The following is a 13870-nucleotide window of genomic DNA, read 5'->3' as shown; positions in this document are numbered from 1 at the left end:
ACATAATAACCACCAAACGTTTCTGCTTGAGGCACCAGCATGGGAAGCAGCGCCCTGGGTTTCCAATACGATAACAGTATCACAACAAAGAGTGAATGCTACATCTTTCAAAACAATAGATTGCCCCAGCTCTAGTTTTTGGGAAACACAGTCTTATTCTTTATGATTTTTTTTTCTGCTGATGGAACCGTCCATCCATCCAACCTTCCATAAACACTACAAACAATTGGTCCTGGAGCCTTTATGTAGGCAATTTTGCTCACCAGGGAAATCCCGTGATTGAGTGCTCAGTTGCTAACCTTTCTCCTCTCTCGTTCGCAGGGTATGATGAGTGTAGTGGGCTGGCTGCTTCTCCTCTCCTCCGTCATGCTTCCGGTGGTATCCCAGAAGCCCCCAGGACTCAGCGTGGGCGTGATCATGGGTCAGACACGCCCCATCTCGGACGAGGAGCTTCGCCCCCCTCGCCGTCCTGACGCGGCTCTGGACGTTTCCGTGGTGACGCTGCGGATGAACCAGACGGACCCCAAAAGTGTCATCACTCAGGTGCGTTCCCGAAGTGTATACGGCACACCTGGTGGAATGCACGGCCATGTGTTGTCGTTTTTCAGTCTTTTTTTTTTCTTTTTTTTTTTCGTTTCGTTTTTTTTCATATCAAACGTCATTTTAGTTAGAAACAGATCCATACGGCGTGTCAAAACAAATAATAACAACGTCATTTAGCTTCTGTTGCCGTGCTGTGACACCATCTGTATACCATCTGTAACTCTATACGTTTGTTAAGTGGTGACGTCACAGCTCTACTTCCGGGGTCTAAGATGTGCGAGAAACTACAAAAAAGTCTTTAATACAACAATCAATATTTCTGAAACTCAACGGGGAGTTACTGAACCTACTTATTTCTCAGACTCATTAGCCAAAAATGCTGCACCTACTGCTAAAAAAGCATTATTTACTAAAATAGGTACTTCCGGTTTAGCGGAGATAAATGCTAACGGCGGAGCAGCTACGCTAACCCTGGAAGTACCGACTTTAGTAAATATTACTTTTTTAGCAGTACGTGCGGCATTTTTAGCTAATGAGTCTGAGAAATAAGTGGGTTCAGTAACTCTCTGTTAAGTTTCAGAAATATTGATTGTTGTATTAAAGAGTTTTTAATGTTTTTTTACTCGCATATTAGCCGCTATGCTAGGACCCGGAAGCGGATGTTGTGACGTCACACTTAATCTCTTCACTCCCGCCTCAACCAAGAGGATCTTTTTCCTCACATCATCAGATTATTTTGTTGGGTATTCAACTGATTTTTGTAACTTTTTTGTAATTTTTTTTGTCTTTTTTTGTCATTTTTTATCACATTTTTATCACATTTTTGTCATTTTTTGTCCATTTTTTTAATCATTATTTTTGTAATTTTTTGTCACATTTTTTGTCTTTTTTTTGGTAATTTTTTGCCTTTTTTTGGTAATTTTTTGTCACATTTTTGTAATTTTTTTGTCAATATTTTATCCTATTTTTTCTTTTTTTGGTCATTTTTTTTTCATTTTTTCGTCCATTTTTTGTCAATTTCTTGTGACATTTTTGTGACATTTTTTCCACTATTTCATAAATTTTTCGTCACTTTTTTGTCAATGTTTTTTCTCACTTTTTTGTCACATTTCTATCATTGTTTTCGTCTCAGTTTTGTTGCTATTTTCACAGCTTTTTTCCAGAAGCTTTTGGACTGGGGTAAAGCCAAACTGGAGAAAATGTGCTCGGTTCATGTGGGAGTTAAGGGGGTAACAAACGGATGGCAATCAACTACTTCCTGGTTCTCGCCAACTATTTACATCAATTCCCTCTCTCTGTTCTACTGCAGCGCGTTAACATTTCAAAACGCAATGCAAAGAGTCTAACAGGCTTGGTTGCCTTCTGCCGTCTGCCGGGACCCCCGAAAAAGACCGTGTGAACAATCCAAGACCTCACTGTAAAAACGAAATGAATATAAATGAATATACAGACAATATCATGCAAAACACACTTGAAACCAGGTTCTGTAATATGTACTTTGGACCTTTTACAACCCCCGAGACCTCAGTAAATGATCTTGTATTGATTCAAGGTTATTTTTGGGCCACTGGAATCGTCCCCCTGACATTACGTCGCGCCGGGTTGGGGACTTCTCATGGCAAAACCACGCAGCAGAAAGTGGGGGGAGAGAGAGCAGCAACATGTACTACACACAGTACTGTATCAGGCTCTATTTATAGAATGTAAGAGCAGTGACAGGAGATTATGGGGGAAAGAATTAACAAACTGTTGGAGTCTCTACACAATGCCAATCATGCTCACCCATATCAGAGTTCATGTGCGCGCTTAGAAGAAACACATTCTTGGAATATTTTAGAAATCTGTTGAAATCATCGCGTTCCGCTAATCCAAGGCCAGATCACAAGTGTAGCGATCTGATCTGGAACTCCCAGACTTCCCTCACCGCAGACACTACTATTGCTACTACTACTTAAGCTCCTCTGATGTTAGAACTTAGTCCCGCCAGCATAGCCCATTTCTAAAATGTCTTCCTGACTCTTTGGCGTCCCCAGGTGTGTGAGCTCCTCACCCGAAGCCGCCTCCATGGGATTGTATTTGCGGACGGCACAGACCAGGAGGCCATCGCCCAGATCCTGGACTTCTTGTCGGTTCAGACCCAGCTTCCTGTGCTAGGAGTCTACGGGGGCTCCTCCATGATCATGGCCGACAAGGTAAGGCTCCCAGCATGCATGGCTGGTTCTTGCTCTGGTCGTAATTGCGCTCCGAGACAGGCCGCTGTGCTGGTCTGGGGAGTTGGTTTTGTTTCTTCCATGGGGCAATCGAGTGCTTTGACTTTTTCTACTCCTGCTTTGATGGGGCTTATGCACTGTAGAGCTTGCTATGGTTCTTATAGCAATGTCATAAAGATGTTTGTATCCGGTTTGAGGCTCATCTGAGTCTTTGTGAATGCTCAATTGTTGTGCGAAAAGTAGAGGCCCTAAGACAAATGCTTGCGATGTGCTAGAATGTTGTTGCGGGGGAGAATATTTGACTGTGGCCATTGGGATTGATTAAATTAATGTGAGATTTTGGAAAATTGTGGTTTGTACACATGTGGAAGTAGAAAACAGGAATAAAACCGGCCCCTTTACCAATATGACAACCCAGCGTCATTGACACATGTATCCTAGTGTGGGCGCACAAACTATGAATAAGTAGCTATGTGAGTTTTAAAAAATGAGTTGGCTGATTATATTTTCAAACAGCATACATTTCACGTGTCGGCCTATGTTTTGACTGCACCGGGAACATTTGCATATAGACAGCGGAGCTTGTTAAAAAGCACTCATTTGAATAGAACCAGCGGGGGGTCTCTTGTATAGTCATGTTAGTCCACTGATCTGCAGGACTAATTTATAGCTGGAAACTTTGAGGAGTTTGCATAAGGGGAGTCTCGGCACAGGCGAAAACAGTGGGTCACTTGGGGTCTGTGCGTTTCTTCGTATGACTTCGAGAGGCTATGTACGATGTGTTCCAATCGGTTTGGAAACAGCTCTAATATTCAGGAGTAGGCCTACTTTAGGACACATATCATGATCGGGGACAGGTGTAGGGATTCTGGAAGTTAATGTTTATTTTAGAGGTCTGCAACCTTTTCCCGCACTGTGAAACTTTTACAGCAGAGAGCTATTTATGCATTCAGGGTGCTTGGGCCCGGTCAGTTAATATTTCAGATGATTTTTGAATACAGCTCTATAATTACACACATGTTTAAGGATTCACCAAAATGAAAACATCATTTGCCAGATCATACTTATCATACTTTAAAAAATACAAACTTTTTTACTAACTAGTTTAAGCCGTAGGTTCTTCCAGCCCAAAGAGTGAGACTCATTTAGCTTCCCCAAAGCGTGAGGCTCATTTAGCTTCCCCAAAGCGTGAGGCTCATTTAGCTTTCAGAATGCATAATCAGCTTGAGAACCATGGAACCGAAACATGGAATTAAACAACTCTTTTTCTTGCTGCGCCTCTTGCAGACCTGGGAAATTGACAGACGGATGGAAGAAGCTTTGAAGAAAAGAAAAGTCTCTTAGGGCACACAAAAAGTGGGTCAAAAATGTTGTCCTTTGATGGGAAGAAGAGGAAGGATGCAGGCGAGGATAGAGATGTCTTAGTAAATGTCTTTTTGGCTGCAAATTTACCAACTGGGATTGACCTCAGTCAGAGGACACGGGGCTGAGTGAAGCACTTTCATGTATCCACTGGAAGAGCCTCAAACAGGTAAATGAGGCAATCGTTTTCTTTAAAGGTGCGATGTCCTCGGCACGTAGAGACATTGGCGATGTGTTCGACGGGGAGAATGATGGATTTGTTAGGGAAATGATCATCTGCACGAGGCGCTCTGTTCCTTTGATGAATGCAGCTGTCTGATATAGTGCAAAAAAAAGGTTTTGTTTCTAAACGGAAAATGTCTGCAAAGTTTTGGAATATTTGTTTGGATCAGTGGTTCTTAAACCGTTTTACTTGGGCTTCGACTGGTGATACAAGATCATTTGCATTTATAGACTTATATTACGCTTTATATTAAGGTGTGCTCATTAAGGATTAATAATATGCTTGTAAAGTATTAACACACTGCTTATTATACTTTTATCTGTTAACATACTAATAGGCCATTAATAATTGGCTTATTCATAGCCAACCCTTAACCTAACCCTAACCATAACCCTAAAATGATTACTAATGTGTATTAATACTTAGTGCCCCTTAATCTATAGTGATACCAAACACTTTATTGATTTTAGCTCACAATAATTCCATTCATCCATCTTCTTCCACTTGTCCGTTGCCGGGTCGTGGGTGCAGCTGTTGGAGCTGCCCAAATCACATTACACCAGCCCCTATGGCTCCTCCTGCAGGTGGTGGGTCCACAGGATGACGGCCTCATGGTTCTAACCGGACCTGTTGGTCTCTCATAAGGGGCTTCTGAACTGTTGGACCTGTTTGTCCTGGGGGACCCTACCAGGGGCCCAAAGCCCCCGACAACAGAGCTCCTAGGATCCTTCAGGTGCTCAAACCCCTCCACCACGTTAAGGCGGCGGCCCTACATGCTTTGCTGAGTTTTTTTCTTGTTCGGACATAGACCCAGTTTAGCTGTAATCTGTTAATTAAAAAGTGACATCTGATTTCCCTGGTAATGCAGGACAGTCGGGGCCATATTGGCGGCTAACAGACAGCTTTCCAGTTGGCAGAAACAGATCAACATCTATCTCTAAAAGTTGACCTTTTTTTGGCCAGTAGGTTTCGAACATTTACACGGCGAGATGTGGCTGTTTTGTGCTGTACCCCGTGGTTGTAGTATTTCCTGTTGCCTCACTGTGACTGTAAAAAAGTGAAAATGGCAGGATAGATGAGCAGTTAGTAGCTTTGGTTCAGTTTGACATTCTTCGCTTCATAAATATTACCTAATATGGCGGCGTATGGCGTTTTTGTCATGTGAAAAAACAACAAGGTCTAATTTAGAGGCATTTTGGACCCAGTTTATCCCTGTTTTGTACTTTGTGGCGCTTGGAAGATTACATATACTGTAATGCAAGGTGGTACGCAGAAGGTCCAGTTTTTTTTGGCAGTTGGAGGGTCAAATATCTTATGAGCTAACACTTGAAGTAGTGGTATAGATTCTCAGGATGATATAAATGTGTTTCCAATGACATCACGCATAGTTCCGGCGGCCATTTTGAATACCTAAGTAGCATTATTCAGGCTAAACTACCTCACTGAAGAGGAAACAGAAAACCTTTCTCTGTGATCTGTTTGTCATGTCAACAGAGTCTCAGTCTGAGTCAGTGTTTAAGCTGCACAAAACGTTAGCATGCTAGTGGTTAGCAACTGTCAACAGTTTATTCAATCAACTGCCAATGGCTTCAACACAATAAACACATGTGTGGCTCACATCTATGAACACTGAGGAAATACTACAGTAACAGCTCTGACCTCTGTCACATGTTGTATCCTGTGGTTCAGGGCTTTCTCTTGGAGAGGTCAGAGCTGAGCTGTTGAAGCTAAATGCTAACCGGTAGCATGCAAATATCTTAAACACTGACACACTGGTTTCTTCACATAAACGTGTGTCTCTGGGGCCGTGTTTTTACTGTTATCTTCTTGAGCAATGATAATAAGTACATAAAAATGCCACTGTCAATCTGTTGTTATTAGAGTAGAGATATTGTTACACGTGTCAGTGCTACATAATGCTACTTCGGTATTCAAAATGGCCGCCATAACAACAAAGGTCACATGACTGAAAGGCATGTATAGGGAGCCTTGGAGCAGGGTGGATTGGACCATCCTGCCCCTCTTAAGCCACTCTCCTTCCTCACTAATAGACAATTCAGACTGTCGTTATTAGGGCGAGCAGTGATGGCTTTGCTTAAGGAGCTATTTAGTTCCTTGCCGATAAGTGGAATTTGGAATGAGCCGCAGTCTTCTCCGCTGATATTAGGCGTCTTAAACAGAGACCGCGTTGAGTATCACTTGAAAAAGCCGCTGCAAAAAAAGTGCTTTGGGCCTCTGAAAACGACTACTGTTTTAAATAAAAGGCCACTTCTCCCACACTCCACAATCAAGCTGTGGAGTGAAGGGAGCTTCTCCACCGCTTCAAAGAACACTCCCTTTAGAGAACACACTCCTTCCACTGTTTCACAGTCGACGTTTAGAAAGACTTTTCAGTCACCAGTATCAGCCAGTGCAAGCTACAATCTTTCTTTTTTCTTTCTTCCTTTGTTTCTTTCTTTTTTCCTTTGTGATTTTATTCACTAGTTCATTCTTTTTTTAAACTTTTATTTGATTATTTATTTCATTCTAAAATGTAAAACCTAAAACCCCTTTCAATGATCCTGCATTATTCAGGTCAAATAAACTACATTTTAACCATGATGGAAGTATAGGAGCATGTTTGTTATTGAGAATGAGGAGTCACATGCCAAATTGGGCTGATTTGGGGGGGGGGGGGGCTCTGAGCCGGTCGGCCATGATGTACACTAGTGGCACGCCCCCAGAATTTCACGCATTCCTCACATTACAGAGCACGTAAATTTTTGCGCATTTATATTATTCCGGCGGGACAGAGACGGATCGACGAATACGACAGAGAAAGGGAAGAAAGTAAAGCAATGCTCTGTGCCATGACGACAACTCTCTCAATGTGTTGTATGAGTTCCCGCCCGCTCTGGGTGAAAACAAAAGCAGAATTAATCAGGCGGAAGATACTAAATCTCAGATATTGACTCATTCTGGGGATAAAATATTCCGAGGCAGTGTCAGAGCCACAGGAAAATGGCCAGTCTGACTCACAAACACATTAGTTCACTGTCAGATGACGATTGGGAGCTATTTTAGTTTGTATGACATAATATAAGGGTTAGTTTTATCGATTGCTACGAGCTGCCAATGGTCATTATCGGGGAAATGTCTGCACACGGTGGCTGTGTGTCCTGTCAATTGCTCATTTATGAACATTTTGTGTTGTAGTCTACTTCTTTTTGTGACATATAACCTGGAATGTTCTGCACTGTACCTCTAATACAGTGGTTCCCAACCTTTTTTGTCCCATGTACCCCTTGAAGCATTAATTTATACTCCGAGTACCCTCTAACTCAAAGATCCTGCCAAAATCTTAACAAATTAAGCAACTAAACATGGATTATTCAGTATTTAGTAGAGTGTAATATTAAAAATGCAGAAAAAATACTCTCAAAGTCAAGCCTTTTACTCAAAATCATAATAAAAACTAACTTTTCTTTGAAAGTAATATTGAAACTATCTCTTTCCCCCTTTTTACATCTGAGGTAAGTCCAAGTACCCCCTGCCAAGTGCTCAAGTACCCCAAGGGGTCCTCGTACCCATGGTTGGGAAACACTGCTCTAATACACGTCTAATACAATCGGCTTTACTTCCTTTGCATGCAGAACAGCTGTGATGCCAGTAGAGGGCGCTGGTCTGTTCAGGGGAAGGTGGATGAACTTTAAAACAATGTTGATTTCATTGTTTCGTCAAGTAATCTTCCTGCAGACTAAAACTTGAGGGAAATTTAAGTCCCAGTTTAAGTATCATTGACTTCTTTTTGAGTCTGAGCAGCACAGGGGACACAAGCTGAATGTTAGATCACTCCAACATGCGGCAACACGAAACAAACGACACCTCAATGTTTCGCCGACTCCTCGCGCGCTCTATTGTCTCTAGTGCCCCTGCTTAAATGTCACATTTAAAGATCCCAGACAAATGCGAGAGCTCTTCTTGAGCGGCGTGGGCTGGCGGCGCTGGTGTTTTCCATCGCCTGCTGAAGGTAAGTATGAAGGTCACTTGATTGGGCTCCCGCGGATGGCGTAATGACGGAGAGGATAAATAAATGGTGTTTTCCTGCTTCTCTTTGACATGCCATTAACCGCGCTACTTAACCCCCCGACGGCTGTAATTGAAGCGCGCACAGGTCGGACGAGTAGACGGCAGCAGGAAGGATGGAGAGGCGGGTGTGCGGCCTTAAGCCCACCTGGGTTCTGTAAACACCGCCGCCATCGTGACTTCTTCCACTCTGAGGATATCCGGGAGTCAAGGAAGATGTGCACCCTCTGCTGGCGTATGTTATAACTACACTTGATAAAATCTTAAAACAAACAATACCGAGAAAATATCCCTCAGGTTAAAGTCATCCTATATAAATATCTAATGTAAAGATGCAAGTTGGTCATTTTTATACTCACTACTGCCACCTCAGGTCGTACGCGTAACTGCAGCTTCTATATTAAGCTCGTGCATGACGGAACTTCAGAACCGAATTAACACCTTTTTGAGTGCAGGATTTTAGAGGCAGTTGTGGTGAACAGGTCTGAGCTCATAAACTCCGTATAGACCCTTTAAAGGAATAAGCCACCATTTTTTCCATACTGAGATATGTTCTTACCTGAGCTTAGACGAGTTGATATGTCTGTGTAAGGAGAAGACGGAAGGGCAAGGGCTGGTCAGGATTTCGCCTAGAACTCCCTCTGCAGGCAGCAGTGGGCGTGGGTAACGACTTACCCCCCGATTCCACTACTGACTGGGAAAATCAACACCCCTGTGAATCTGGAAGAGAGCAGGCACAAGTCAGCAAGTTCTTGAAGTTAAACTCCTAATAAAATAATAAATAACTAGGAGCAGACGAGCTGAAAACAGCTGTCACAAAGGGGATCGCTTTGAAGCTCGCCCCATCTCTTTTATACATGGCAGGGAAAAGTGAACACACTATATCCTATGGCTGGGCAAAAAATCGATTTGAATTAAAAATCGAGTTGGTATGTCAAATCGATTCATATTTTCTACAGAGTATAAACATGAAGATTATATTGTTCAAAAATAATCAAATATTCAGATAAAATAAAGTCAGCGGTTACTTTGGATTCTCTTGGAACATGGCAGCTAGGGAAAATACACTTTAAGTTTCAGCAAACAGCGTGGTTTGTAGCTTCATGTGTTAAACAGTTACTGTTTGTTAAAGTGGTGCAAAAAGCAGGTGCAGTTGAAACGCCAAAAGACTGCAGCAAAGTCTGATTTACATATCAAATCAGCACCACTAATTATATGAACATTTTCTAATGATAAATCAGGTGCAACACGCTATACGATCGCAATGATCATTTTAACTGGGACTTGCAGTTCAGCATCTGGCTTAGTAAATTGGCCCTGAGCACAGAACTCCTCACAGACGGTGCAGTGTTGGATGATGGGCTTTCAAAATGTGAATGGCAGTTGGAGTGATTCAGCAGTAGAAGAAGAAACGACCAAAGTGAACAAGATTACTAGAATCAGCGGGAATGAGGTGAAATGCCACTTCAGGTAAAACATTTAAGGTGCACTTTGTGGTCTTCCCCTTCATGTGTGCACCGAATCGACTGTCACATCTGAATACAGCCACAGCCTTCAAAACTGCAATTTGTGAATATTGAAAGTGATGGAATTGTGGCTTGCAAGCTGCAGAGTGGTTTTCCTCTCGAGCGTCCCCTCCGACACTGTCCAACAGACTCTTTACACTTACCCATCAAACTGAAGAGCTCATTCCACTGCTAACCCATCCCCCCCCTCCGGTGTTCAATTCCAGAATATGACACTCCGCTCCGAAGCAGCCGCCCCGCTCTGTGCCGTAATCCAATCCCGAGGCCCTACCTGCTGTCAGAAAAAACGAAACAGCCTGGTAATCTACGGATCGGGAGGGGTCCCAGTGGGCCGCTAACAATTCAACATGATTACTGCCTGCTAACAAACAATATGGTTCCCTCTATCGCCCGGGGAGGGGTGGGGGGAGAGAGAGACTTCCACATATGTGTGAACTAAATACTCACTGCTCCGCACTGCTTTCCGAGAGCTAGAGGGGCTGGTAGTAGTTCATTATGGCCGGATTGGGATCGCAAAACCAGGAAACAACAACAGTTTGATAGGAATGCAGAAATACTTGTGCATCAAGATATTCACAGATTTAAGATCTCAAATATATATATGTAGTAGTCAGTACGATAGAGGACTAAAACTGCCAAAACAATAGATAAATCATTTGATCAAGGAATCAATAGTCATTAAACCAGACCAGCACGAGGCCACATGGCGCTTCAGAAAGAATCAAGGGAAGAAAATCCATTGAATTCCAGAATAAAACAAACTCGCGCTAACTTGGCTATTGTAAACAGTACGACAAAACAGACACACGCAGCCACGTTGGAGCTGTCGGAGGATCGGGGAGGATATCTGTGCGCGCGGACAACAAGTTTCACCCTCGAGACTATTGCTGTATTTGGATTATAGAAATATCCGAGGCAGCAGCAGAAAGGAGCAGGCATAGAGTTTATTAGCTGGACTTCTGACAGTGAATTGTGAGTTTAATCTGTCTTTTGTATACATAAATGCGCTGTTTATTATTATTTCGTAGTATTTCGTTATAAATTAGTTACAAATTCTCTGCAGCGTACACGAGACTGTACACAAACTTGTACTCAACCGTTTACAAACCTGTACTCAAACCGTACACCAAACTGTACTTAAACCGTACACCAAACTGTACTCAAACCGTACACCAAACTGTATTTAAAAGCTACACCAAACTGAACTCAAACTGTACACAAGACTGTACACGAACCGTTCATCAACCTGTACTCAAACCGTTCACAAACTTGTACTCAAACCGTACACCAAACTGTACTCAAACTGTACACCAAACTGTACTTAAAAGGTACACCAAACTGTACTCAGACTGTACACGAACCGTTCATAAACCTGTACTCAAACCGCTCACAAACCTGGACTCAAACCGTACATAAATCGGTACTCAAACCGCTCAAAAACTGTACTCAAACAGTACATCAAACTGTATTCAAAAGGTACACCAAACTGTACTCAAACCGCACACCAAACTGTACTCAAACCGCACACCAAACTGTACTCAAACCGCACACCAAACTGTACTTAAACCGTACACCAAACTGTACTCAAACCATAGACCCAACTGTACTTAAAAGGTACATCAAACTGTACTTAAACCGTACACCAAACTGTACTCAAACCACACACCAAACTGTACTCAAACCGCACACCAAACTGTACTCAAACCGTACACCAAACTGTACTCAAACCGTACACCAAACTGTACTTAAACCGTACACCAAACTGTACTCAAACCATAGACCAAACTGTACTTAAAAGGTACATCAAACTGTACTTAAACCGTACACCAAACTGTACTTAAAAGGTACACCAAACTGTACTCAAACTGTACATAAATCTGTACTCAAACCGTACACCAAACTGTACTCAAACCGTACACCAAACTGTACTCAAACTGTTCACAAAACTGTACTCAAACCATAGACCAAACTGTACTTAAAAGGTACATCAAACTGTACTTAAACCGTACACCAAACTGTACTTAAAAGGTACACCAAACTGTACTCAAACTGTACATAAATCTGTACTCAAACCGTACACCAAACTGTACTCAAACCGTACACCAAACTGTACTCAAACCGTTCACAAAACTGTACTCAAACCGTACATAAATTGGTACTCAAACCGCACATGAAACTGTACTCAGACCGTACACTAAACTGTACTCAAAAGGTGCACCACACTATACTCAAACCGTACATAAATCTGTACTCAAACCGCACATGAAACTGTACTCAGACCGTACACTAAACGGACGCAACACGAAGCGGTTTAGTAGTCAGTGTGCATTGCAATATTTATGTGTGAGGTAGGTTCAGTAAGCAGGTATTTTATTGTCCTTGTGTGGAAATGTATTGCAGACATACACAAGCCCACGTTCCTCCACACAAACACAGGCATCATCCATCATGAATATACAAACAGAAGTGGGACATAAAGCAAGTCTGACCAAAAATCTCCGCACATACAGTATCTTCCTTGTCCGGTCAGTTTGTTCTGAAATGTCTCGATATTTGATTTGAGAACGAGGCGTAGAGATGCAGCACTTGTGAAGCATCTGCCGGAGTACTCTCACTTGTCACCCTAAAGCTATTCCCCGTGAATTAAGACCAGCGCTTCCTCTCCCAGGGTTGATAAATCTCTCTTTGACTCGCCATCTGCCATCACCTGCGCCAGTGGCCAAGTGTTTCCGTTACCGACGTGTTGGATATCACATCGAAAAAAGTGAAAAGTGTCGCTGCATCATCAGAATTTTCTCAACTCTTAAAGCACATGCAGAAGGTTGAAGAACAGCTGAATGGTCTGGTTATTAAAGGAGACATAATAACTTATAACATTGTTCCAGGACTAGCATTTTTCTTCATTGCTTCATCCCTTTTACATCCCTTTCATTTCTTCTTCCTCTTTTTCTTCTGAAAGCACTTCCATCTGTATATCCTGGATTTTGTTGCATAATATATAGAGTCCTGAAGTGTTCAAAACCCCCAAACCATCACTGGACCCGTTCAAAGCCATTTTTTCCCCTTATGATAATTTCCTTTCCATACAGCTATACAGAATATACATTAAAATCAATGAAAAGGCTAAAGAACAGCTGCATGGTGTTGATGCTAAAACCAAAAGTTTCCATAATTGGGAGTCTCATTTTCAAAAATGCTTGGGAGAATGCCGCTTTCTTTTCCAAACACACAGAAGGCATATTTATTACCTACTTTAAGCTTTAAGAAAAACAAACAAGAAGCAGCAGAAGCAGCTTTACCGGGCAATTATATGAAACGTATAGCGTGACAAATTGGCTTCCAGCAGTCGAGTCAAGACACACACACACTGCACTTTTGTTTTTAATAGGACATACAGGAAATCTTAAGTGCAGTGTCTTAAAGCAGATTATGCAGTGTACAGTTCTGGACAGAGTTTCAAAATGAATGAAAAGGGAACAGTCCATGGTAGCCACTTTAAATATTGCTTAACAATTATGATCTGATCCACTTTACCTTTTCTCTTATCAAAAACAAACCTGGGTTGGTTTCACTTGTGCATGACGTCCTTGCAAAATACTTCATAAACGCTTCTCTGTGTTTTTTAAGCCCGTTCCAGACATGTTGAGATGGCAGTGGTCACAGAATTTGGTATAGCTTGTGACGAATGGTTTTACTTTGCACTGTTATCGTGTGTTATCGTTCCCAATGACTTAATGCAGCTTTGTGGAGTTTTTATCAAAAATATCAGAACATCAAAATGACCTGCATGGTTTCTGAAAGGGTTTTTAACAGCCAGTCTATTCTGTTTCAGTTCTAGTTTGAGGGATTTTAGTGCTTCCTTACAAACAAAAGTCTTCCAGAAGTAAGACATTTCTGGACTGTCTCTCACACATTGCTCTTGGGGGTTTATCCATCCATCC

The 13870-nt window shown here is 42.1% G+C and overlaps 1 protein-coding gene across 1 annotated transcript in view; it reads left to right on the top strand.

Moving 5' to 3' along the window:
* Positions 1-13870, top strand: part of grin2ab (glutamate receptor, ionotropic, N-methyl D-aspartate 2A, b) — a 409906-nt gene that overhangs the window by 68941 nt on the left and 327095 nt on the right. Inside the window, exons 3-4 of the mRNA XM_079552610.1 lie at positions 322-543; positions 2577-2735. Of these exons, the coding sequence (XP_079408736.1) occupies positions 322-543; positions 2577-2735 (381 nt within the window). The remainder of the gene's footprint in view (positions 1-321; positions 544-2576; positions 2736-13870) is intronic.

Source organism: Gobius niger, assembly GCF_951799975.1.
Source record: "Gobius niger genome assembly, chromosome: 3".
NCBI classification, from domain to species: domain Eukaryota; kingdom Metazoa; phylum Chordata; class Actinopteri; order Gobiiformes; family Gobiidae; genus Gobius; species Gobius niger.
This window is presented reverse-complemented; position numbering and strand designations above follow the sequence as displayed.